At 40.5% G+C, this 27,113-nt stretch overlaps 1 protein-coding gene across 1 annotated transcript in view; it reads right to left on the reverse strand.

The window, feature by feature from the left end:
- Positions 1-27,113, reverse strand: part of TMPRSS7 (transmembrane serine protease 7) — a 35,968-nt gene that overhangs the window by 1,633 nt on the left and 7,222 nt on the right. Inside the window, exons 4-17 of the mRNA XM_081138312.1 lie at positions 25,869-25,936; positions 24,595-24,788; positions 23,621-23,659; positions 22,669-22,897; positions 21,504-21,634; positions 19,564-19,676; positions 15,822-15,928; positions 11,398-11,534; positions 9,406-9,513; positions 7,244-7,354; positions 6,305-6,421; positions 4,783-4,954; positions 2,173-2,441; positions 440-576 (exon numbers count right to left, since the gene is read on the reverse strand). Coding sequence (XP_080994438.1) covers positions 440-576; positions 2,173-2,441; positions 4,783-4,954; positions 6,305-6,421; positions 7,244-7,354; positions 9,406-9,513; positions 11,398-11,534; positions 15,822-15,928; positions 19,564-19,676; positions 21,504-21,634; positions 22,669-22,897; positions 23,621-23,659; positions 24,595-24,788; positions 25,869-25,936 — 1,932 coding nt within the window. The remainder of the gene's footprint in view (positions 1-439; positions 577-2,172; positions 2,442-4,782; positions 4,955-6,304; positions 6,422-7,243; positions 7,355-9,405; positions 9,514-11,397; positions 11,535-15,821; positions 15,929-19,563; positions 19,677-21,503; positions 21,635-22,668; positions 22,898-23,620; positions 23,660-24,594; positions 24,789-25,868; positions 25,937-27,113) is intronic.

Here is a 27,113-nt window from a genome sequence, read left to right on the forward strand (position 1 = left end):
TCACCTCTCCCACTCCTCTTTTGTTTCTCACAATCTGGTGTCAAAGGAGTAAGTGAATAACACCCTTGTTATTTCAGAAATAAGGTAAATGGTTGCTGCTAAGGAAATCGGTAGCAATCCTAATACTCTGTGTGTGTGTGCACGCGCAGGTGCGTGGCTTTGGTTTTTAATTTTTGGTTCTTAGAAAATTATGGCAGGATGATAAATACTAACCTCATTCTCTAAGTGTTGGAGGAAACTACATGGGGACTAGAACACTGAGCTTTATAGACCCAGTTATTTAATCACCTTTCCATGATTTTACACCATTGGATTATAGTTAATATCTGAATTAAGTGAAGCACCAGCCCTTGTTATCTCCCAGTGTTGTGTAGACCAAACTTGAAAGCATTTATGGAAAGTATAACATGTTAAGCAAGGGAACAGTAAGATGACTTACTCTGCAGGCATCTCTCTTGCCTGACATGACACCTGCGCAGAGCATCCGAGAAGTGATGATCCCATAGGTGGACACACAGAGGGTTTGGTCAATGAGCTCCACCTCTGCTTGTTGCAAAACGGGGGAGCCTTTATTGTCTGGAAAACATATTGGAGGCACCATCATGGCAATGACTTTACCTATACAGAGTTTTATTAAACAGTTTACTCACATTATCTCCTTCCATGCTCAATAACAATGTTTTAGATAAATTTTATTATGATCCCCACTTTCCTAATGAAGACTTGGAGGCTTAGGAGGTTAAGCCCAATGGCACACAACTAGCAAGTAACAGAGCAGGATTAAACCCAAGGTCTGACTTGCTCACCTGAGCCACTGTGCCACACTCTTCACCATGTCCTCCTGCTTTCAGTAGGACTGTGAGTCAGCAACCGTTATTACCAACACTTACTAGTCAAGTGCACCAGCATAACTGATATATAGGAGTGTCCTAGGAACCATAAAAACATGACATTTTGGAGATAGCCTTTCTCACTTCCTTTTTAATCTACCTGGTAGCTAAGATGACTCAGACAAATACATGCATACACTCATGCTTGTACAGTAAATATCTCCTGATGAGTTGGTTGAATAGACTCTTTCCTCTTGTGGGATATGATAATGTAGTTAAAGTCCTGAGAGGTTGCAAGTATTCAAGCAGTTAGCCGACTTCAGTTGAGTCTATGATAATGTAGTTAAAGTCCTGAGAGGTTGCAAGTGTTCAAGCAGTTAGCCGACTTCAGTTGAGTCTACTGAAACCTCGGCAGGCCCAAATTGGCAGTGAAGACCATAACTTCAATAACTAAATGAAGGCAATGAGCATCTGAGAAGCTGCCCACAGTGAATCTTTAGAGTATCCTAAACCCTTGGAAATGCCTACAAGGAAATCCGAGATGGTTGGGAGGTCAAGGGAAAGTATTAACACTAACCCTTGGGGAGATGTTCACCAACTTTTGGACTTTTCTCTTCACTATATGTTTAGAATCAACCATGACTCTTAGACCATGGAAAACTTTGGCAGGGCTACCCTATCTTACACGCAGGCCTTTGTGCATAATGAAAAAGACATCTCTTCTGGGTGAAGAAAATATAAAAAGCCACTCCTCTCAGTAGAGTAATTCTAGGCTGATGGAACCCCAGGCCTGAATGTGCAGTCTGGGGAGCCAAGGACAGGCTTGACTTCAGCCCTCACTCTCAACACCTTGGCCAGTTGTCCTTGGGCAAGACATTCTTGTGTAATCCTCCAGACAGTTGTCTAAGAGTTGACACAGTAGAGTGTCTGTGTGTGTGTGTGTGTGTGTGTGTGTTTAGTCTTTTCTTCTTTATGAAAATGAATCACTTCTTTGGATAAAAGGGAAATCTAAAAATAGGAGGAATTTCTTGCTATTTTACGCTGGAAAACCTAGCAAGCCCCTATGAGTTTGAAAGGCTATCTATTCAACCCTGCCTTGCTCATAGACCCTTATCCCCAACCCTTATGATGTGGGTCCTGCTTTTTTTGGTGGGGGAGGTAAAGGGAAAGCATCATAAAACAGGAATAAAATACCTTCCTCCATTTTACCTCACAGAGTTGTTCGGAGGCTCAAATGAGACCGCGTACAAAAACCCTCTCTAGGAACCCCAAAGCACTACATCAACACAAGTTATAATTATCTGGGGTGGGGAAGAGCATGGCCATTCACCCATACACACACCTGCCTCGTGCCTTCGCCCCCAGCCGGTTACCCAGCACTTTTCCCCACTGCGCACTTTCTGGCCAGCGGGAGGGATGCATATTGGCTGAATGAGCTGTTTCAGGGTCTCAGGCCAGGCGACACTGAGCTGTAGCAAGGCAATATCATAGTCGAAGGTCTGGCTGTTATAGTACTCGTGGACCACGATCCTCCTCACTGGGGAGACGAACTTGGCATTCCCCTGCACATGCATCCCGAGGTGAGCGGTCCATGGCGTGGGGTCTGACAGCCTGGTGGGAAAGGAGCGAGGCACGGAGTCAGTGGCTTCATGAACCGTAGCAGTGAAACAAGCACTTCACAGAGAGATGAGGAGAGGGAGGCCTGACTTTCAGTCCCCATCGTAGGCACTGGCTCTGTCCACAGGCATGGCAAGAAGCACAACTTCTCTGAGCCTCCCTTGTCTCCAGACAAAAAACAGAGATAAATTAAGGTGTAGTAAGGGTGGTGAATGACAGCTATGTGCCAGAAAATTCCCTCAACGACATCCTAAGGAAATGTTGGAAATGTTCTTACCACTGGTATTTCATGAACCACACACAGGTCAAGAATGTTAGTGACTAGAATTAATGTTATATTCTTCCAAGTGATGCTGGCAGTAGAATTTGATGGAAACAGTCAGGGCTAGTAAGACAGGGGTCTGGGGGTCCTTTTGCCAAATTCCAATGGTATGAAGACCAGGATAGATTAGAAGTCAAAGTGCTATAAGCAGGAATGTAATGAACTTCTTTTTTGCAAACTACCGGAAGCTTGAAGATCACTGCTCTGACTGCTCAGGCATGGCCATCTCCAGGGGCCACACTCCCTGTTAGTCCTTCCAGAACTCTGTTCCTCACCCTTGTGGCCTCTCACACAGCAATGGAGGGGCTTTTAATCTCCATGTGAGGTCTCCATCCCCACAGGCTCAGTAACTTTACTCTGGTGGGGTGAAGAGGGTGTGGAGGCTTTGGAAGAAAAATAAAGGCAGAACCCAAAGAGTGTGGCCCTTAATTTGCTTAGCTGACATCTCATCGGTGGTACTGGGGACTTGGAAGGGTATTAAGGTTAACATATTACTTGGAGCAGTTTCATAGCATAAAAGACTAATTGTCACATAAAAGCCATTGCAGTCATTAGCAAGAATCCTATAATTTCCAGGCAAAGCAAACACTCTAATTGTATAACTTGGTTGAAATATTCCATCCACTTAAAAAATTTTGAATAAGAAATTAATGATATTTTTTATCTATGATCCAGTAGGTCCCAAATAAGATTATACTTTAAGTGAAGTTATTTTCTAAACTTTCCTTTCACCCTTAGTTGGAAGAGCGCCTGCCCCATAACAATACCATCAATAAAGACAGAGCCTTTCCAACGCCAATCTTAATGGACCTTTACAAAACCCCCTTCTGTGATTCTGTGACATATATGAGAAATATGTATTTGGTCTTCATACTATTTTTGGCACAGAGCTCCTAAAACCCTTAGAATTTCCTAAGTGATGAGAAAGACAAATGTGTTGTGTTACCTTAATGAGGCAACTTTTGGATCCACGTAAGGTTGGTGGCTGGTTGCTAGGAGAACCAACCACTTGAGTAGAGGATTGAAACTTTCAGTCCTACTCCCTTGACCTCTTGGAAGGGGAGAAGGGCTGGAGGTTGAATCAATTGGCAATGGTCGATTTAATCAAATACTTAATCAAATATATATATACATATATACATGATGAAATCTCCATAAACAGCCAAAAAGACAGGGTTCAGAGAGCTTCCTGATTGGTGAACACGTGGAGATTTGGGGAGAGTGGCACACTCAGAGTGGACATGAAAGCTCTGTGCCTTTTCCTCAGACCTTGCCCCATGAATCTCTTCCATCCAGCTATTCCTGGCTTATGTCATTTTATAATAAATTGGTAATCCAGTAATAAATGTTTTTCTGAGTTGAGTGAGCCACTCTAGAAAATTAATAGAACCCAAGGAGAAAGCGGTTGGAACCTTCCGCCTATAGCTGGTCAGTCAGAAGTAACAGTGCCAACCTGGGCTGCAATTAGCATCTGAAATAGGGGAGAGGCGGTCTTATAGGACTAAGCCCTTAACCCCTGGGAATGACACTCCCTCTCGGTAGGTAGTGTCAGAATTGAGTTGAATTTAGGGCACCCAGATTGTGTCAGATAATTGCTTGGTGGAACCCTCATCACCACATTGGAAACTGGGTGCAGAACTGTTATCCTCCCACTTTAAAACAGGGCCCCCACACCAGCCATCCTCAGACTTGTGTCCACATTCTCCACACGCTCCCATAGGTTTGTTCCCTCTGACTTGAAAGGCCCATCCTATTTTCTCAGTTTAGTGAAAGATCATCTATTCTTGATGTTCCTTTGTGTTGCTCTTTTTTTATATATCAATAATTCCTAGAAGAAATGTTTGGCATAAAACTGGTGTCAAAAACACACACACACAACCCCCCCCCACACACAAACTACCAACGTGATCAAGTGAATGCCACCAACGGGGAGCTCCTTCCCTCAACGTGAAGGCAGGTGTATCCTCTGTGGTCAGACTGTGCCCCTTCAAAGTACAGATGGAGATGCCCTACCTGTTTCCATGGAAACAGTGGGCGGCAGAGAGAAGCCACTCCCTGGAGATGACCGAAGCTCCACAGTAGGCAGATCCGATGAAGTGGAGGCTCACTTGCCAGGGCCACCCCCCTTCCAGCGTGTCGGTGCCCCCGATGATGCGGTGGAGGGTGGAGGAACTCCGGCTGCAGCCTTTAGAAGAGGAAGAGTCACGGGATTTAAAGGCAGCGTTGGAAGCAAAATGGAATTAAGGCTAGTTTAGTGCTGAGTTTGTGACTGATTAACCAGGTAAACCATTGAAATCTGCTTATCTAGATAGGGGGCAATGAATAGGTGTTTTTGAAATGAGCAGCCGCAAACCACTCCCTCCAGAAAGCAAGCTGCTACAGAACCTCAGACAATAATGTGAGGGGAGGAGGGGACCTGTTAGTAACAGCTGCACCGACAGGAACAGCCACGTGGGGTTGTTAGGTAAAAAGGAAAAGGTTACTTCCAAATGCAACAGAATTGAGAATGTCCTTGAAGTTGCCCTGGGTTGAGAAAAGCACTTGAGAAAGATTTTGTAAGTCCAAGACTAATGAAAAGTTATTAAAGAAAAACTAGTTATCAGAGCAATTCTTTTCCAGTGTAGACAGTATTGATAGGGATGCAGAGTTAACACGGTGCCACTTAGCCAATTAGAGGTCACACAAATAACAATAACATATGGCAGTTTACAGTTCTCAAACCATAGCTAAAGCAAGAACAAGCACTTAAATTTGATCTAACATAAAGCATAATTAACAAAGTCTTCCGCTGCGTGCCAGTATGCATTTCTTTTCTCATAGGTTTTTTATTTAAGAACTTATCTCTTGATTAGAGTTATTAGAAAGTGAAGTTCTCATTATAAACATCTGGTACATTAATGATTGTTATCAACAAAGAAGATGGGCCCTGCTCAGGTGGCTCAGTTGGTAGGAGCACCGTCCCATACACAAAACAGTTGCTGGCTCAAGTCCAGGTCCAGGCACCCACAGAGGCAACAATGTTAGATCTCTCACATCAATGTTTCCCCCTCCTTCTCTCTCTCCCATCCTTTCTCTCTAAAATTAATAATAATAATTTTATAAAGCCTCAGAGGTGAAGATTAAAAAAAGATGGAATCTATTCTAACATACTTAATTTTGAGGAATGATTTCAGATTCAGTGCACCAATATTCTCTGGGCCTGAGGCAACCTCTACCAGGGGGAGTACACCAATAAGGGGGTGAAAATGAAAAACTGGCTCAGCTGGCATGGCTCAGTGGTTGAGTATTGACCTATGAACCAGGAGGTCACAGTTCGATTTCCAGTCAGGGCACGTGCCTGGGTTGTGGGCTCGATCCCCAATGGGGTTCGTGCAGGAAGCAGCCCATCAATGACTCTCTCTCATCAGTGGTGTTTCTGTCTCTCTCTCCCTCTCCCTTCCTCTCTCTGAAATCAATAAAAACATATTTTTTTTAAAAAGAATGAAAAAACTGAAGAGGGACTAGAAGAAATCAGAAGAAACTTCCTGCTACTCACTGCAGCCTTCTTCATCGCTCCCATCTGGACAATCCACAGTCCCATCACATTTTGCATTTTGTTTCCTAAAGCAAATATCATTGCCACACTTAAACGTCCTGTTGTTGCATGGAATGCCTAAAAATGAATAAAAGAAGACAGTTTTTCTAGCCAAAAACAGATTTGAGTAGATGACACTGAGCTGAACTCTACCAAGGATGGCTTAGGCACAGGCTGGGGATTTGCTGCTCTGGGAAACACGGCAGAGGGAAATGAAGCGACCCCCCAGTGACCTGTCCCTTCACCTCAGCAGAGCCATTGGAAGGCACGCAGGCAGGCAGGCGGGCAGGGGGCAGGGGGGCACACCTGCTGAGAATCAACCTCAGGGCCTTGCCTTTCTTCCACTGCAGGAGAGCTGCAAAGCAGCAGGCCATGTCAGTGGCTTTAGGTCGTGACCTCTCTGCTATTACCGTGTTCTCTGTGAAAATTTTTAGGGAAAATCAGCACCATACTCAGTCCTTTTATACCGTTAAGGGGGGGAAATGGACAGACTGAACTACAGCACATTTGTTCACAGCCCTGGCTGTGTGGGTCTCTGAAGAGGCTAGAAAAAATGTCGTGTCCCATCATGGTTCCTAGCAAGCTCCCTGTATCAGGTCCACAGTGTCCTTCAGTCTGGAGCAGCATTAAAAGCCATAAGGAATGAAAATCTTCCAGTATTCACACACACACACACACACACACACACACACACACACACACACTCCACCCCAGCTAGTGATCAAGTGTCCCATTTAGGATCGAGAGGATTCCCAGGATAGGGGATTTTCAGTACTAAAACTGAAAAAGTCCTGGGAAAACTGAGACACGTTGATTATCCTAATCCAACAGGGGTGTTTTGATTCTTATTTTTAAAAATTTCATAGGAAGAGCAGCAGAGTGCTGAGGACCCGTCCTCACTTTGAGTGCAGTTCTGCTCGTCCTGGCCGTCCTCGCAGTCCCTGAAGCCGTCGCAGACCAGAGGGCCCGGCTGCCTGGAGGAGCTGGCGTTGCAGGCGGGCTTCAGAGTCACTAGAATGAGAACAGACGGAAGCTTGTGAGCCTGAGACATCGGCCGGACTCTGAGGAGCGGGGCCTCGCCAAAGGTACAAAAGTTTAAGAGGACTTAAGTAAAAGGAAAAGTCTGTTTTCCTCAAAACTGACACACTCACGGAGAAAAGCAAATGTTTAAACTTTGGTGTAATTCATTGTACTTTGAGTTTGTCAGATCTGACGTTTTGCTTTTGCGAAATGTGTTAAACTCTGGCGGGTTGTTTGTTTAATTAGAATTAAATGCATCATCCGATTTTATTTTAAGAAAAAAATCATAAGCTGTTATTTAAATTGAACTTATCTACCTTCCTAAACAAAGTGGGAGGGTCCTGAGATTGGGGATTTTGTCTTATTCTTCTCTGTACCTCAAACTTTTGACCAAAATAGTAAGTGCTCATTAAAGGTTTATTGAATGAATTATAAGTGTGAAATCTTAGAGGACAACAGACTTATAGTCTATACGTAAGGACAACTCTCTTTAAAATTATTTTATCCTGAGAGATTCATATCCTGAATTAGGAAATACCAGTGTAAATTAATCACAGTATTTTTTGGAGTGTTTTCAAAAATTGCCTTTTTACCAGCGACAGGCACAGTGTATTAGCAGGCACTCTTAGAAGGTATGATTTTTTTTTTTTTTTTTAGAGTTTTTTCAGAGGTATCTCTTGTGAGGAGCAGGGAGAGGACATTGCTGTCCTACAATAATTCATTAAGTCTCCAAAAGTACTTAGTTGACTACTAGGGAACAGCTCTCAGAATGGCAGGATGAGAAACAATGATTACCAAAAAAACACGCAACAGTTCTTATTCTAAAGTAAGAATAATTACTTTTGTTTGAAGCAAGAAATAATAATGTAAAAAACAAAAGCAAACTCAGTTACTATAATTGTCAGTATTTGTCCCCTTTATAAATCGAAGACCCTATAGATTCAAAAGGTCAGTGCATCATAAGTTTAAATAGTTTTATTGTTTTGTCAGTTTTTTTAAGAGTATAGAGTCAAAGGTTACTTTTCATGAATACAATTTTTTCACAATTAGTTATATTAACCACAATATTTCTCCAAGAATATAAATAAGATAAATAAGATTAAAAAGCTTCACAATCGCAATTATTGGAATTAAACTCTGTATCATCAGAGAAAATTTTACCAATAGTGCCATATGATCCAGTGAACAATTATCCCCATATTGCTTCCAGAAACTGGAAATAGATTCAGAGGGGATGCGCAAAGAGTAATGAAAAACCAACAGAAATTCTCTGCCCAAAATAGGAATATCCAATACCCCAACCCTTAGTCATCACCAATGTGATGTCGATGCAAACGATGCAGGTAAAAAATAATAACACTATTCATGCTCCATAAATGAGCTACTTCACTGCAGATTCTGAGATTCTCTTTAGGTGAAAGAATTGTGCTTTAAAATAGGACTGTTGTAAAAAACAAAATAAATTTAAAAAATGGGATTGTTGTAATTAAGCTTGTGTTTGACTAAGTTATTAGTCACAGGTCCTCACTTCCTGTGGTATAGTATGCACCCCCACCCTTGCCATGACCCCACACTGTGCAGAATAAATCTCCCTGTCCCTTGACATGGCCTTAGCTGCCTGACTTGCTTTAACTGATAGAATATGACACAAGGGATGGTGTGCCAGTTGCAAGCCCGCATCTTAAGAGGAACCATGTGACTTTGCTGTTCCCTCCTTTGCTTCTGGCACTGCCCTGGCTAGCCCCCTAGGTCAATGAGGAAAAGAGCCACAAGGTGTAGGCCTGACCTCAACCTGGGAAGAACTAAACTCAGGAGGACTCACTGCTTGAAGTAGAGCCACATGATGAACTCAGTCACATCCCAGACAACCCACAGATTCATGATCTAGAATAAATGACTGTTGTAAACCCTAGAGTTTGGGGGTCATTTGTTATGCAGCAATAGATAACAGCTTCGAAGACCCAGATATGCACCTGGGGCAACAATGGCCCTGACAAGTTATTTATTCATAAGAAAGTCATAGTAAAAGCTTGATTACCCACCACAGAAAAGTTCATCACTTTCATCAAAGCAGTCATTGACGCCATCACACCGCTGGGCCTGGGGGACACACAGGCCGGAGGAGCATCTAAAAGATCCAGCAGGACAGGCTGCAGAAAATAAAAAATAAGAAAACCTTTGTGAGTCCCTAAAAGTCACCAGACCATATTAATAAAGAAATCTGAAGTGTTAAGTGATTAGGGAGTTGACTGTAGCAGTAGTAATTACATAATTTCTCCATCAAGTCTAGGTTATAGGTACTTGGTAATTGAAAAACAAAAACAGAAGAATTTAAGAGAGCAAAGAAAGCAAAGGAATTCACCAAAACTCTGAGTCAGCATTGCAGCCAGGTCACATGTACAGTCAAACTTCTACTCCCTCCATCCTTGACTCAGTTGTCTGATTTTGCCTTTGACTCAAAGAAAGTGAAAGCTGGAGGGTACTTTAGAGAGCCCAGCATTCTTAGTCTGCAGTCTTCGGACACCCCAGGGGGTTATAAATGGACTCTAGGGTCTGAATCCCCTATGATCAGACGCATTATTCTGAGGAGTCTGTGCCTTTAGTATATTTTCAAGCAATCTCTGTCTCAATATATATGAGTAACCACAGATCTTAGAAAGCTGGACCTAGAGAAATTAGTGACTGGCCTCAAACCTCCATACTCCTGCCTCCTCCCCGCCCATCATTTTTTCCCCACTTCAATCAGGCTGCACATTAAAGATTCCATCTCTGGTCTTGAATCACGAATCTTGGCTTATAACTACATGTACTAGAAATAATAAATCCCTCTGCACTGTTATGGTCTGAATATTTATGCCCCTCCTCAAATTCATATGTTAAAATCCTAATGCCCAATGTGATAGTGTTAGGAGGTGGTGCCTTGGGACATGCATGGAATTAGTGATCTTATAAAAGAGGCCCTCCCAGAGCTCTCTAGCCCTTTCCACTGTGAGAGGATACAAGAAGAAGTCTTCGATGTAGAAGAGGGCCCGCACCTGACCGTACTAACACCCTGATTTTGGACTTCAATTATCTAGAGCTATGAAAAATAAACCTCTGTTCCTTACAAGCTGCCCAGTCTGTGGTATTTTGTTATAGCAGCCTGAATAGACTACAGCACTCTCTTGTGCAGGAGTTGGGGAGAGTGCGTGGTCAGGCCACCACTATCTCAATGGCACACAGTGGAGAGGATGAGTTCCTGGAAAATAAGATGGCTTAATATGTCCCTGTGTCCTTGCTGGACATGCTAATATTCTCATATTCAGAAGTGGACTATTCTAAATCCACAAACAGGTATATTGGGGATTAGCCAAAAAAAGACGTGGTCTGAAGGAGCTTTCTCTCAAGTCTTATCCTCATGGAGTCCCAAGTGGGTAACCTTGACTTTTCCCCTTTTAACATGTCAAGAATTTCCTGAGCAAGTCAGTATCTACTCCCTCCAGCTCTGATGACTTCCCTCAAACATGGCTTTTTCTATTGACTGTTTCCTGGTCATGTTCCAGCAGTTCTCAATGTGAAGTTTGACATTCTGAGGACTGGCAGCTGAGCTCTCCTTGATCGACCAGTGCTCCCAAAGTGAGTCACAACTGTTGGTCTCAGGTCCACCAAAAGTTGGTGTACATATCATATTTACAAAGAATTATGGCTAGCAAGAACAAATGAAGACATGGGTTTGTTCTATTTTAGGAGTAATGAGAGATGTTATTTTTCAAATATGTTTATAAATCAATAATAAACAATTATTTCTTTATAAATTAAACTATAGCAGCAATAAATATGTAACCTGTGTATTATTTATTATGTATTCAGTTTACATTATATATATTTGTTATATATTTATTTGTAGTATTTATTAGAAAAATTAAAATTTAATAGCAAACTGCAGAAATAAAGCAGTTTTCATTCCTTTAAATTCTCTAAGTTTAGAGCTATAAAGTATTAGCCTCCTTTCACCAATTTATTAAGGTTTTCTAAGGAGCTGGTCCCAGGCTTACGTTGACTGATGTTGTAGCTGCCGTATTCCACCAAAAGTGGCTTGTCTGAGAGCCTCGAACTGCACTGGAGCTGGATGTGAACAAGGGGACTGGGCACTCGGAAGATAGTCTGGTGATCCATGTAGGAGCCACAGTACCTGAAGGAACAAAAATCAGAGCACAAGGTCTGAGGGTCTTTCAATTGCATTCCCATTGACAATGAGTTCACTAATGTGTTAATCATACGCACTTCTTATGGTAGAGCTCATAGTTACCCTTTCTAAGCTAAGTGTCTGTGATTAACGTCTGCCCCCTAGGTTTTCCCCTTTGCTAAAGAAAACAAGAGCAGTACTATCAATTGTCTATTACCTACCCCCTTGCTTTCCTCACCAACGCTTATAATCAGAAGAAATAGGGTTTCATTCTCCTAGGCCCCACTTTTTGCTGTAAATCACTGTGTAATATTGCCTGCTTATATCTACAAACCTCTCTATAGAGCAGAGCATGAGCTCAGGTGGAAAATATACAAAGAGTCCCAGCAACACTTAAAGCAAAAGAGAACAATATTATTTCAAACTAAATTGAAATCTGATGCACACTTCAGAGCTTATCTTTGGCCAAGTTTCAAAGTAGTAATCTCTATCTATAATATTTCTCTGCCTCAATTTTTCTTATTTGTCATCACTTCATAGAAAATGTCCTTCCTGGCCCGGCCGGGCGTCACTCAGCGATTGAGCGTCGGCCTAGGATCCAGGCGATTGGGGTTCAATTCCCGGTCAGGGCACATGCCTGGGTTGTGGGCTCGATCCCCAGTCAGGGGCATGCAAGAGGCAGCTGATCAATGACTCTCTCATCTTGATGTTTCTCTCTCTCTCTCTCCCCCTCCTTTCCTCCTGTGAAATCAATAAAGATATATTTTTAAAAAAAGAAAAAAAGAAAATGTCCCTCCTGTTAGTAATTATTATGAGTACTGTGGTCAGTGAAACATGAAGTCTTATTACACAGGAGCCCATCATAATAAATTAGGCCTCTGCCCTATGTAGGTAAGGCCTTTCCCAGGGTGAAACCTACAAGGTCTCAAAAGGAAACAGGAGACACAAGACTTGAGGGGGGACGTGCTCCACTGGAATCTGTGACTGTAAATCATTCCAGGTCCCCAAAGCACTTGGGAAGCAGGTGTGTTCCAGGATCACACAGGCATTCAGTGGGAGGAGCATGGAGGTAACCCATGATTTCAACATTTGAAGGAGGAAATATTCATGGGCATTTCGTTAAGAATCTGCAACTGGCTGAAGTTCAGGACTTGATGGACTAATAACCAGCTCCTAGGATAAGAGGAAAATGTAACAGCTGCCAAGTGGAAGCCAGTGTCTGAGAGGCACCTGAAAGCCAAGTCAAGCTTTTGAGGCCAGAACCTACTCTAGTTGGTCATCTTGGGATCAGAATACAAACTTATACGTAGAATCTAAAGAACGAAATAAATGAACAAACAAAATAGAAACAGATTCATAGATACAGACAACGGACTAATGGTTGCCAGAGGGGAGGAATGTTGCGGGGCTGGGTGAAAAAGGTGAAGGGCTTAAGAAGTACAGATTGGCAGTTACACAATAGTCATGGGGATGTGAAGTAGAGCACAGGAAATATAGTCAGTAATATTGTAATAACTATGTGTGGTGCCAGGTGGGTACTCGAAATATCAGGGAGAGCACTTTGTAAAGTATATGATTGTCTATCCACTATGGTGTACACCTGAAACTATCACAAAATAATATAGAATGTCATCTGTAATTGAAAAATTAATTTTTTTAAAAAAGAATACAAACTATGTTCTAAAAACATGATGATTGTTATCTGTGTCTTATAGTGATTTTACTCATGTTCTCTGTTAACATTTACTACAGTTTTCTGCCAAAGAAAGACCTCACTCCAATGTTGAGAAGTAGTCAGGAGGAAAGGATCTTTGTATCCATGCTTGGGCTGAAGTTTAGAGAGGAACAGTCGGTAATGAGGCATGTCGGTGGCTAATGGAATAAAAGTTTTAATAAAGTGAAAGGTTGGAGCAATTTAGCAAGATTCAGTTTACATGTACAGGCATGTAACAGATAAGAAAACGGAGATGTAAAGAGGTGAAGCAATTCGTTAAAGTTCAAATGGCAAGTAAGTAGGAGCAGGATTTTGGACACAACTCTGTCTGATATTAAACCCTACCGCTTTCTAGCACAACAGCAGCCTTCTCCTCAGGAACTTGAAGGCCTTCCGTGTATTCAGGGTTCATCTACTGCATTCAAACTGCCCTGAGCATACACACCCCCTCCCCAGGCTCTCTCAACTCAAGATCAGTAAGCTTTCTGGTGGCAGAATTACCCTTTCTTCCTCCCCCGTGACAAACCCGACACCCTTAGGCTACCCTCAGCAAGCTGTCAGCAATTAGTTCATTAGAGCATTTCCTTTTTAGATGAAAAGGACTGATAAAGGATAGGGCTGGCATTTTAAATCCCAGAGTTCAGCTAGTATCAAAATAATCTGATAGGACTTTAGCCAGCCCATAGGACAAATTGAAGAGCTGGCCCTTCAGGGGAAGTATTTAGGTCAGAAAGCTTTCCCGGTAATGTCTGGAAGGAGTCTCTGCTCAGACCCTAGCAGCAACACATCTGGGTGAGACCAACCTTACCTCTGTGTAAGGCCTTTCATCAGATTCCACCCATGGAAACTGGGGGTATTAAGGATTGCTACTTGGTGGGGGGGGGGGGAGTATCTCATTTTCAAAACACAGCTGTACCTTAGGCATATGCCTTACAAAAGCATTCTAAGGATATGTTTTACAGAACTCTAATTAGAATACTAAAATGCAGTATCCTTAAAGCCTTCTATAGTATTTATCCATTTAATGTCATTTCCAAAGCAATCTTGTGAATCATAATATTAGCTAATGTTGGTTTTTTTGGTGTGTAATATGCATTATTTCATTGAATGTTTACCCCGCCCCCCAAACCCACCTGATTAAGTAGGAATTATTACCTCATTTTACAGATTAAAGAGGTTAAATAATGTGTCTTAGTTAATGTGTCTTAGCTATTAAATGACAGGGCTGAAATTTGAACCCAGGTCTTCTGCTTCTGATATAATAGATCCTTGATTCAAAGATACTTCCAAAGGATTACAAGGCACAGGTTAATGACGGATCCAAGAATGTCTTTAAATCACATAGAATCTATTCCAATGACAACAGGACCAATGACTATTTAGCAAATAATCTAAGAGTCTCAAGGAAATGAAAGGGGGTTGCTCAGGAAAATCCTTGAGAAAGGAAAGGTTTCGTTCGCCCCAGCTGGTGTGGCTCAGCTGGTTGGGCATCCTCCAGTGCACCAAAAGGTTGCTTGTTCAGTTCCCAACCAGGGCACATGCCAGGGTTGCAGGTTTGATTCCCTGTAGGTGGAGTGCAGGAGGCAGCCAACAGATGTTTCTCTCTCTAAAAACCAATAAGAATATTTTTTGTAAATGAAAGAAAGAAAAGGTTTCATTCATGAAATAATGATGGGAAGAGAATTAGCAGGCAAAAACCCTTAGGCTAGCTTCACAAGGATTCTTATCTCAAAGTAAACAGAGAAGCTATCCTTCTGCAAGACAGGGCAACCTCTATTTTTTAATATAAGACCTATTATAACTTTAGGAGCAAATAAACAATAACAACAACTAAAGGACAAACTAAGGGTGAGAATGAGGATCTACTATGTTGGTTTGGGAAGCCCAGGCATCTAGATTTCTCTCAGCCTCTCTCTGATCAACCTCAACCCATGTCCCAACCTCAGAATATAACCAGGCCAGTCAGGACTCTCCTACTGCACAGGCTTGACTAATGGTTTCTAAGTTTTATACCACCAGGGCTCCTATTTGTTATTTTCCTCCATGACTCCATGGTTTGAAAGACTTGATCTGATAAACTATTTTTGTAAAGTATAATATGCACATCCATAGCCCAACAGAATAGAACAAGGACTTGGGAGCCTTAAAACATAGATTTTCCCCTGGCTGGGTGGCTCAGTTGGGTGGAGCATCGTCCCCCACACCAAAAGGCTGCAGGTTCGATTCCTCGTCAGGGCACATCCCTAGGTTGTGGGTTTCATCCTTGGTCGGGGTGCATTCGGGAGACAGCCAGTGAATGTTTCTCTCTCACATCGTTGTTTCTTTCTCTCTCTCTCTCCATTCCTCACTCTCTAAAAAATCAATCCTTGGGTAAGTATTAAAAACAAACAAACAAACAAACCCAAGGGTTTAATCACTTATAAGCTGAGTGGCCTTGGGCAAGTTATTTAGCTCCTATATTCTTCAGTTTGTTTATCTGTAAATAGTAAAGTGCAAACCCTTTGGGAACAAGAAATCCAAGGCTTTGAACCTCTGAGTAAGGTCTTTCATCAGATTCCTCATATATGGAAACCACTTACATGTGCTCATTAATTTCCCACCATCCGTGGTCACAGCCTTTCACACTCTTCTTGGTTATTGAATAGTTATGGAATTTCAGCGCTATGCCAAGAGTTGATAGGGGCGTCTGTGAAAAACAAGCATAAGTGAGAAAAATTATTCAATTGAAGGACATGTTTCAGGCTAAGATTTTCTTACTCAGAACCCATTCCCTTGGCTTCTTTTAAGGGCATTTTCTTCTGTGTGCCTGTGGCCTGTGGCCTGTGGTGGGGTGGACCACTAACCCTGAGCAAACACAGGAGAGGAGAGCAAGGTCAAGAGGAAAGGGGGCGGCCCAGTGCCAGGGAAACAGCTATGAGACCCCCGTTTGAGTAGCTATGTCACATTAGATCATGTCTAGGCTTCAGCTTCCTCCTATTAAAAGAGCTTAATTTTGAAAACACGCACTTATTAATGAGTGAACACATTTTCCTCTTTCGATGACAACAATGACATAGTTTATTTAAAGCACTATTCAGATTTTTTAGATAAAGGAGAAATGAATCAGCATTCTCTTCACAGTTACTGAGTCACCCCTAGGTCTTCTCAAAAGAGACCAGACAAAAAAGGGAGTTGCCTATATAGTACAGTACATATGAGTGTGCATGTGTGCACACACACACACACACACAACTGACTTTTTAAAAATCTTTATTTTTGAGAGTATTACAGATGTCCCCCCCTTTCCCCCCACTCCCCCCCTCTACCTGATTCATGGCACTGTATGACATGCATACACATTACGTCTGATATGCCATTATTTTAGTTCTAATTTTAATTAGAACTATTTGAGGCTCCTTTGATTTCCAAGGAGTAAAATTTTGGTTCACCCATTTTCAAGTTTTCTAATTCTACCTTAATCAGATAAAAGATTATTTATTGCCTATACTGCTTTTAATTTTTTTTTAATTTATTAAGGGTTGTTGAGATCAAATTTATGAATGCTCCAAGGTCATTTAAAAAAGGGGTAATTTCTGTGTGTGTGTGTGTGTGTGTGTGTGTATAATATCCTCATTATTTGTATGGTTTAATACCCTTCTTAACCTTTTTTATTGTCTCCCACTATCTCTGTTATGAACCAAGAGAAAGGAATTAAAATCTCTTACTTAAGCATTATTTATTTCTCTTTGTATGTGCTATAGGTTTTGATTTATACGTATTAATGCTATGTCCTTTGGTGTATAAATAATTGTCATGATTATATCTTCACTGTGCACAACCTTCCTTTTCTCAATGAAGGTTGCTGCCCTGATTTCAGCATTGCCTGGCACTAAGGTTGTATTCCCTGCTTTCTTTCTATTTACATTTGCCTAGTATGATATTGCTTAGCCACTTATTTTCAGCTTTATTAAATCACTTTTTAATTCATTTTGTCTTTTGAAAGCAACATATTAATTGCACAGTTAAGTTTGTAGTAATATTTTGTGATTCAACCCTAGTCTCTTTATTTTTGTTGTTGTATTGAGATATATTGACGTAAATATTATATGAGTTTCAGGTGCACAACATAATGATTTGATACTTGTATATATTGCAAAATGTTCACCACAGTAAGTCTAGTTAACATACATCACCATACAGTTAAAAAAAATTTATTCTGATGAGAACTTTTAAGATCTACTCTCTTAGCAACTTGCAAATATACAAGACAGTATTATTAACTATAGTTAATAATACATCCCTGTGAGTTATTTATTTTATAACTGGAAGCTTGTACATTTTCACCACCTCTACTCATTTTGCCCAACTCCCACCTCTAGCAACCACCAACCTCCTCTCTGTATCTGTGATTTCAGTTTTTGTTGTGGTTGCTTTGTTTTTATTTTTTATGGATTTTGGAGAGAGGAATGGAGAGGGAGAGAGAAACGGAAACATCAATGAGAGAGTCATTGATCGGCTGCTTTGTGCATGCCCCAGACTGGGGATCAAGCCCGAAACCCAGGCATGTGCCCTGACTGGGAATCGAACTGGTAAACTCCTGGTTCACAGGTCAACACTCAACAACTGAGCCACGCCAGCTGGGCAGTTTTGTTTTGTTTTTTCAGATTCCACATATAAGTGAGATCATAAGGTATTTGTCCTTCTCTGTCTTTCCTTCTTCCATCCCCTACCCTTCCTTTCATCCTTTCTTCCCCTCACTCTCTCCTCATTCTTCAGTCTTTATAGTCACTTGAGGCTCTCAGATTCTGTGGCTCTGAGGCCTTAAGACGCTGGCAGGAAGCCCAGGTGGGCGTGGCTCAGCGGTTGAGCATCGACCTAGGATCCAGGCGATTGGGGTTCGATTCCCCGTCAGGGCACATGCCCGGATTGCGGGCTAGGCAGCCGATCAATGACTTTCTCATCATTGATGTTTCCATCTCTCTCTCTCCCTCTCCTTTCCTCTCTCTGAAATCAATAAAGATTTAAAAAAAAAAAAAGACGCTGGCAGTAAGCAAGGGTCCAGTACCTTTATGTTTTAATTATTTTGAAAATGTTTGAAATAATGATAAAAAATAATTTAAGGAAGTAAGCCATCAGGACATTGTCACTAAGTACAGGTTTAGGTATAATAAAACTATACATTTTATAAATATTAATTTAATTTAATAAATATTAGTAAAAATATTTAACTGATTTGCATGAATCATATGCAGCCAGCATGCTCCTGCCTCAGGGCCTTTGCTTCAGCTCTTCCCTTTGCCTGTGACACTCTTATCCTAGTTATCATGCACAAGGTTAGCCCCCTCATGTCTTTCAGATTTGATTTCTGTGCAAATGTCCCCTTGTCAGTGAGGCTTTCCCTGACCATCTTATTTAAGAAAACAAATCCTTGACTTCTACCCTTCATACTAACCACCACCCATTCAGCTACAGAGCCCCCTTCCCCACTTTCATTTCTCCATAGCCCTGTACCCCCATGTAACATACTACATATATTTCAATTGCTCATTTGTTGCCTGTCTCCCCTACTGTATGGTAAACTCCATGAAAGCAGAGCCTTTATGCATGTGTGTCTGATCTTATGGATCCCAGTGTCTAGAATACTGCCTGACATGTAGTTGGCATTCAATAATGACATATGGAATGAATGCAAAATATATATTGCATGCTGATTGCATCTAATTGCTATGTCACACAATAATGGTTTTATACATATATATTGAAAGAACAAAGGTGACATCTTGCCCTATCTTCCTCCACATGATACTACAGTTGGAGAAAGAAAAATAGTTACAGACTAAGATTTTTTTTTAATTTTTTTAAAAGTAGGAACACCCTGTCTAGCCCTAGTGGGAAATGTGCATATTTCATATAAATTTGCATTCTGGTTTACTTATACAACTGAAATATATATTGTCTAATCCAATTTATTATTTCTTTATTATTTCTGTTACAATGCTGATAATGAAGTAATTAAAAATTAATAAATGAACTCTGTTATAATAAAATAATAAATTCTTTGATTTCATAATAATGTCTTTGCATTTTTAATACAAACAAACAAAATAATAAATAGGAAAAAGAAGCCCCAGCCTGCAAAGGATAGTTAATTTGTAGACAGAGGGTTAGAATTGCAAAAACTTTCATGTTCTAGATAATATATTTCAAGACTTTAAATGTTATAAAATTAACTAATACTTTTTTGTAATTAAATTTTAAAATAAAGGTAATTTAATTAAAAAATAAACTGCTACTAAAAATAGGATAACATTCTTTTTTAAGATAGTGGGAAAATTAGGCTACCTGAAATTTCCAGGTACACTTGCATTTTGGAGGATAGTAGCTTGGGTAATATGGGCTGGAAATCTTCCCCTCAAAGCCAGTGATTTCTTTCACCAACACTGTATTTTCACACTCTGGGGAAAAAACAAAACACCGATAACACACAATGGTTTGTAGCTGTGAGATTATGGAAAATACACTGCATAGATTTCTTTTGCTACAAATGCAGTTTCTTAATCAACAAGTATATATATATATACATATATATATATATGCATATATCTAAACTAGTTTTTTTAAAAAGAAATAGTACCCTACATAGATACAGCTAAACTATTTGTTCAAATTCTATATTTGTTTTCAAATAATGTATTTTGGTTACAGATTTACAGGATGCTATTACTTTCTAAAAAACATAGTTTAAAGACAATTTTTAAAGCTTCTGAGCTTATTTTGTTCAACAAATTGTATATTTGTTGTTGAAATACACCAAGTTTACATAACATGTTGTTCTGTTTAAATAAGGCAATCTAAATGTGTATTCTTATTGATACGGTAACCCTTCTGCTAGAATGTAAGCTCCCTGAGAGCACTGATTTATGTCTATTTTGTTTAATGCTATTTCCCTAAAACCTAGTCATTCCTGGCATATAACAGATGCTCAATAAATATTTGTTGAGTGAATGGGCAATGTATACTATAATATTTCTGAGATAATCACATTTTTAACCTTTGGAGTTAATTTTCAACCCAACAATATCTAAAATATCTAGTTCAATTTTGTTCAATAAATCAATTTTACATTTGGTTTTGTAATATTTAAAGCAGAAAAACTATCAAAATAATCCAAAGCCCTAAAATGTAGATGAAACTATAGCTATCACTATCTACTTAAGCCAAATCCTCTTTCCTCTTCATCTTTATCTCCCATTCTGATCCTTTTGGCTTGATCAATGCTCAAAAAAAAAGTTACCAAGACATGACCTGCAAGATCTGATCAGTTGCAACAAATATTACACAGAGACCCAGGTTTCTTTGTGTTTTGCTTTACTTCATTAACTCAAGTCAAAAAGAGAAGAATGAGGTGGGATTCGTTTTGTTCAGTTACCTAGTAAAACTCATTAAATCCTCAAAGTTTTTGCTTCACAGGCACTTTCTAGGAATGCATTCACGTGCATCACTGTAAATGAGAAGTCACAGAATGTCTTCTGTGACAGCCTAATGTGCTGGTTACTGAGCTACTTGCCTATCAGCTCCAAACCAGCCCTTCTCTGTTCTGCAATGCTGGGGCTGGGACTCTGCAAACCACGATCTTTCTTTGCTACCTGGTTTCCTGAGAGGCTCTGCCAATAGGGGGTGCTAGTGGGACACTAGAAAGCCAGAGGAGGAAGAGTCAGACTTCCTGCCCCTTGTTCCTGGGAGCATCACCCCAGCGACACTTCTTCACCCCCGCGGATAACACTTCATTCCTGTACAGAGTTGAATCCTGTTAGCAGTTTTGCCAACATCCATTTTATTGACTCTCCCTCAAAGATACCAGCCTCAACTCTCTGGCACCCTCTCCTTAGAGGTTTGGGCCCCAGGTCCATGAACACTCACCTCTGAACTCAGAGACACCGACGCCAGCTGAGCAGCAACCTTCCTCAGAGTTTCATTCTACAAACCCCTCCTCCAAGCTCTATTCCAGTTGCTTCCTGCATGTATGACAGCCGTGACACCTTACAGTTTTCTTTTTGCCTTCTGAGTTACCTAATTAACACCTTTATACTGAGTTAACAGTTCTTTACATTAACTTTTCTCTGTTAGAATAACTGATACGATCTCTCTCTTCTGACTGGACCCTGAGTCAGGGTCCCTGACTTACACAACTAGTGTTATAACACAGCCTCGGGAGAGATCCGACAGGAGCGTCAGAACAAATATTTCTAAGGGTGACTTTTTTTTTATTGGGGGAGACTGACCTTGTTCTGGAATGACCTCGAAGTATGCCCGGATTCCTGATAGCCTCCGTACCTGAGGAGACTTAAATGTCACCAACATGAGATTATTTGTAGAAACAAATGACATTAATGTTCTTGTGGGTTCACAAATTCTGAAACCAGATAACAGAACAAGAGGACATGAATGGCAGGTTATTGAGGAGGGGGCCTCCGTCCAGCACTAATTCCACACAGTGCTTATTAATCGAACTCCACCAGCCAAGTCTTCTTCAACTAGTGGCCATAGGGCACAGCAGTTGGAGAGGAGCTGACACGGGCACAGAAGACTACCAAAGAATTCCCCTGGATGGCCGTCCTCGAGGGCAAACAAGGTGAAAGGCATTGCAGTGAGGATTAAACGAGATAATAACTAAACACGTCTGGAAAGATGAAAAGAAATCAATAATGATGACTGAGGAGTGGGAGCCAGCGACTGTCTTACTGTTCACTGCATGTCTCTATATACTATATGGATTTTTAACATGCACATTCATCCCCAAAAGATAAATAAATACATGCATACGGAAAACACTGTTGTATACGTATGTAAACACTATTAAAAATAAGATAATTCATGTACATTTTTAGCACAGTTACAAATAATAAATTCTTACTAAAGCCCAACTATCATTAGGTTAACAAACTACTAAGCACTCCTACTGTAAAAAATTATTAGGATATATATATGTGCGTGTGTGTGTGTGTGATTACATAAGCAAATGAAAAGATTTATGCAAAAATATAAGAGATATTTGTTCTGAGTAATGGGCTTGTGAAATAGTTGGTATTGTTTCCTCTGACCTCACTTGCACAATGAACAGCATGCTCTTTTACAGTAAGGAAAAACATTTAATTGTTTTATTAATGTTATGCAATCATCACAGAATATTTATTCTCACACTTTATTGAAACAGTTTACTTCACTATGATGGCAATAAAAGTAAAATGAAAGAAAAAATCTGTTAGATTTCAGAAATATTGGCTGAAGTTCCTGTTATATTGACTTTGACTCTTTTATGCTACAAAAGAAAAATAAATATTGTATCTTATAGGCTAATGGTTCAAAAAAATCCAAGGGGAACCCAGATACTACAAAAGAGTAAAAAAAAAACCCTTTCCACCCGCAAACAGAGTGCCTGCGTAATACCTATACAAGATGGTGCTCCGGATTGGCAAGAGAGAGTCGTAAATGGTGAGGGAGTCGGTGACACAGTTGTCAGCTTCGATCTGGACGGACTCTATCGACAGACGGATCAGATAGCCCACTATGGCCACCAGCTTGAAGTGGCACATGAGCCTCCCGGAGGTCGCAGAAATCTCCAGAGGGTAGCGGAGAGACAGATGATCTGCATACATGTACTGAGAGCAGCCTTTGTCTGTGGAGACAGCACTTTTGTTTTAGGAATGACCTTTTCTAGAAACCTTTACAGAAGAGCAAAGAGCAGAAGAGGTCACCTGGAGGACATCTGCTGTCTTTGTCAGTCTGCAGCCCATTCCCCTCTCTCCTGAGCCTAGCGCCTAGATTTTATTTTGGGAAACTATCCCTGCCATGCCTGTATGGTTTGGTTGGGATTAAACTCACCCTCCGGTGCAGAGGTGGGCACATGACCCAGACTGGCCAGAGTCAAAGAAGCTGCGTCAGGCGTGGGCATGTCAGCCAACCTGAGACAATGGGACATAGTCCCAGCACTTCTGTGGGAACTATCAGGAAATATATGTGGGTTTATTTCCCACCAAGTTTACTAAACTGATCAATTATAAGCTTGGATCTGCAGGTGGCCATTTATGCCAACACATTAGAAGAATACACTTGATGAAGCCTCAATAGGGGAAAGCAGAGATGCAGAGTCCTAATGACATTTTACCTTAGAGCTTGGCCCAGCCACCCTGAAGCCAGTTCCCCCACCCCGGGTATGTCCCAGTTATATGAGTCAAACAGGTTTCTGTTGTGCTTAAGCCAGCTTGAGTATATTTCTGTCACTTGTAACTGAAAGAGCACTAACGAATACCACCAATTGAAAAGGAAAACGACAGCCCCCAAAGATACTGATTTGGAGGCAGTTGGGGGAGGGGAAAAGAAACCACATGGCATCATTTACCAGATTCTATGGTTGAAGAATAATCTGACCGAAGCCCAGCTGCAGTGAAAAAACACATAGAAAAAAGACTGTCAGTCTCAGAATATCATTTTGTTAGAACTTTGCCTAGAAAAATATTTTCAGTCCTTTAAAAGCAATCCAACATATCTGGGATTTGTTTTAAAATAATCCAGTGAGGGGAGGGCAGGGGAGGGGAGGTTGTTTAGGTATTTAGAGATCAAATAGGACAGATGCGAGTTGATAGTTTTCGAAGCCGAGTAAAGGGTATATGAGAGTTCATTCTACTACTCTCTTTCCTTTTGTATGCTTGAAACTATCCACAGTAACAACTTTTAAATATTCTTAAAGGTAAAAAGGAAACAGCAAATATGATAATAATTAGTCATATTAATTAGTCCTACATCTGAAATAGTATATGTGGTACAGAATTCTCATTCACTTAACAAATATGTATCTACTACCTACCATATGCCTAGCATATATATAATTAAAATCAAAAGAGAAAGCTGCATAAATTTTGTGTCACACAATAATTAAACCATTATATTATCAAGACAAATGATGAAATTTGCATTTGACAAGGCCATGGGTCAGGTCGTTTGGAGCACTGGGCAATACTATGTAACATAGGTTCAGTTCTGCCTGGATGAGGGAAGAGACAAGATAAACCTCAGAAAAATTTTCCTTCTGCAGGACTTTGTTCCTTGGAACCTTAGTTTGAATAAGCCAAATTTAATATAAGGAGAGATACACTTTAATAAATTCAATTTAATATATATTTTGTCTCCAATTCTATTGTCCAATCAGTGTATGTAACATTTAGCAACTTCCTTTATCAGCATAGCTCCCATGTCTTCAATGAATCCTGTTCCACTGGGACAAGAGAATACTTCATTACAATGGTGACTACAATAATGACAGCCTCAGGAGTGCCCCAAGAAGGAACGCCTAAAGGAGAATTACCCGACAATCACCATTTAGTACCACAGAGTCCATGTCCACAGCCAGGCCCTGCAAGCTTCCCACGGAGGTCCGGTTTACGATGCTCGTCTGGATGGAGTCCTTCAGGATGGCGGCCACACAGTCCTCGCAGAAGATATGGCCCTTGGCATGTGGCATGACAAACACAATCCAAAAGTGGACCAGGAGGCCACCTTTGTTGTTACTGCTGTAGAGAGCAGAGAAAGGTGTTCAGGGGTACCTCGTAGGAAGTAGATTTTTGCAGGAAGCCAGTGACCCAACTGATTTCGAGGTAAGGCCACTGAGCACATTTTTCAACTGAACATAACTTTCTTCTCTAGGAAGTCATTGATTCCTATTATAGGGACTGGAAAAGGAAGGCGTGTATTCTTGTGTTGGGCTCAGATTTAGAACCATTAGCATATAGTTGCATCTCCATGGAGAATATACTATTTCTATGGCTATCAATCAGTTTTCAACGCTATTACAAATAGGAAGTTATAATTTTTGATACCTCACAGTGTCCATACACAGTGCTAGATCTGCTTTATCCCACTTAATTTTATCAGAAAGGTCCTATTATTATTCCAGTTTTACAGATGAGAAGATTAAGGCCAACTACAACTCAAAACCACACAGCTAGTAAGTAGCAAATCCAGGAATCCACTCCATTTTGGTTTCAGCCTGACCCTGGAGCAAGCACTCCTATCTACACAAATATTGTCATAATTTATTAAAAAAATACATAAGATAGTATTCTATAGTAAATAACTTGGGAAATAAAAGTGAAGGAAAGTAAACAAATTGCTTTATTCTAAGACTCTCATGCCAAAGTGGATTATGAATCTCTGTAGATATACTGGGGATAGGGGAAGGTGAGATACTATACAGGGCATATAATTTTTCCAAAAAATTGCTTGACCATAGAATCCTTTTTTTCTCTCAGAAGGTCTCTAGTGATCAGTTTTTTACTGAACATATTATGAGAAATATTGGTCTCTGTTTTATTTTTGCTCCCACCCAATATAGTGGCCATGTTAATGGATATTTTGCCCAATGTGATTAATACAGGGGTCCTGGTCCCAGCTATGGGGAGAGGGTAGATAAAGAGAAAAACTCAGCATGACAGCATAGCAAAGAAGTGGGTCACTGTTGTGTTAAAAGGGAATTAACCCACAACCGACCCCAAGAAGTTGCTTGATAATGGTGATATCTTGGCCCTTTCAGGTTTTTGAGAGGAATTTATAATGGTGAACATAAAAATCCTAAAGCAAGGGACTCACATTACCTGACATCTGCAATGACAGATTGCTTGTAAAATTTGGAGAAGGCAGATGTTGTATAAACCAGGTTTACCTGAAAAAGAAAAGCCGAGGTGTCTGAAGTCTTTCGCACTGGCTTCCTCTCACAGTACCTAGCATGCTCTAGGTCCAAGGTCTGGTTAGCTACCAAGGAGAAAAACAGTGGTCGAACTAAAGGCCTCTAACACCAAAACCAGACATTGTTCTTTGATTTTTTTTTTTTACTTTTATTTTTTTTAGAGAAAGTGGAAGGGAGGGACACATCACTTTGATTGATTGCTTCCTGCATGCTCCCTGGCCAGGCCAGGGATGGAACCTGAAATCCAAGTATGTGCCCTTGACTGAGAATTGAAACCTTTGGTGTGCAGGACAGGGCTCTAACCACTGAGCAACACCAGCCAAGGCTATTCCTTGAAGTCAAATAAATTTTTACTTCCTGTAGCAGTCTTGGGTTACTTAACTTTCATTCTGCTTTCTCTGAAGAATAATGTTACCTTTATTAATTTATTTTTGTCTTTATAGACCCTAATTAATTTCTTTATCCTGTCTACTCCAAAGTTAATTTTCTCCACAATTAATAAACCAAACTCCTTAAGCACACTGTAAAAGTACTTGACCCAACCTCTTTTCTATTAATAAATGGCGTTGAAAAATTAAATTCTTAAGGACACATTCCTATATTAACCACTAGGGGGCGAGTGGTGCCCACAACCAGGACAACCATCCCCTTCCCCCACTCACCAGTCTCTAGGGAAACACCCAGCTGTTTTAAAACTCCATTAATTGCATCTCAAAAGAAAGCTATTTCAATCAATTTACCTTCTTGGCCCCTACTTAGCGTTTCTAAAACCAAACTGACTCATCTGTCACATCTCTTGAATTCCCCTTTCTACACATTGGCAAAAATTACACACCTAATTGCCCAGGAGGGGAAAAAAATAACCTGAGAAATAATATAGCGTAGTGGAAAAAAATATGAGCTGTGGAGTTTAAATTCACTGTGCAACACAGAACAAGTTACCTATACCTGCTGGGCCTCTACTGTATTTTTAATCCCCTACTTCCCTTTTTTCTTTCTTTCTCTTTCTTTCTTTCTTTCTTTCTTTCTTTCTTTCTTTCTTTCTTTCTTTCTTTCTTTCTTTCTTTCTTTCTTTCTCTCTCTCTCTCTCTCTCTCTCTCTCTCTCTCTCTCTCTCTCTCTTTCTTTCTTTCTTTCTTTCTTTCTTTCTTTCT

Source organism: Miniopterus schreibersii, assembly GCF_964146895.1.
Source record: "Miniopterus schreibersii genome assembly, chromosome: 5".
Taxonomy (NCBI): domain Eukaryota; kingdom Metazoa; phylum Chordata; class Mammalia; order Chiroptera; family Miniopteridae; genus Miniopterus; species Miniopterus schreibersii.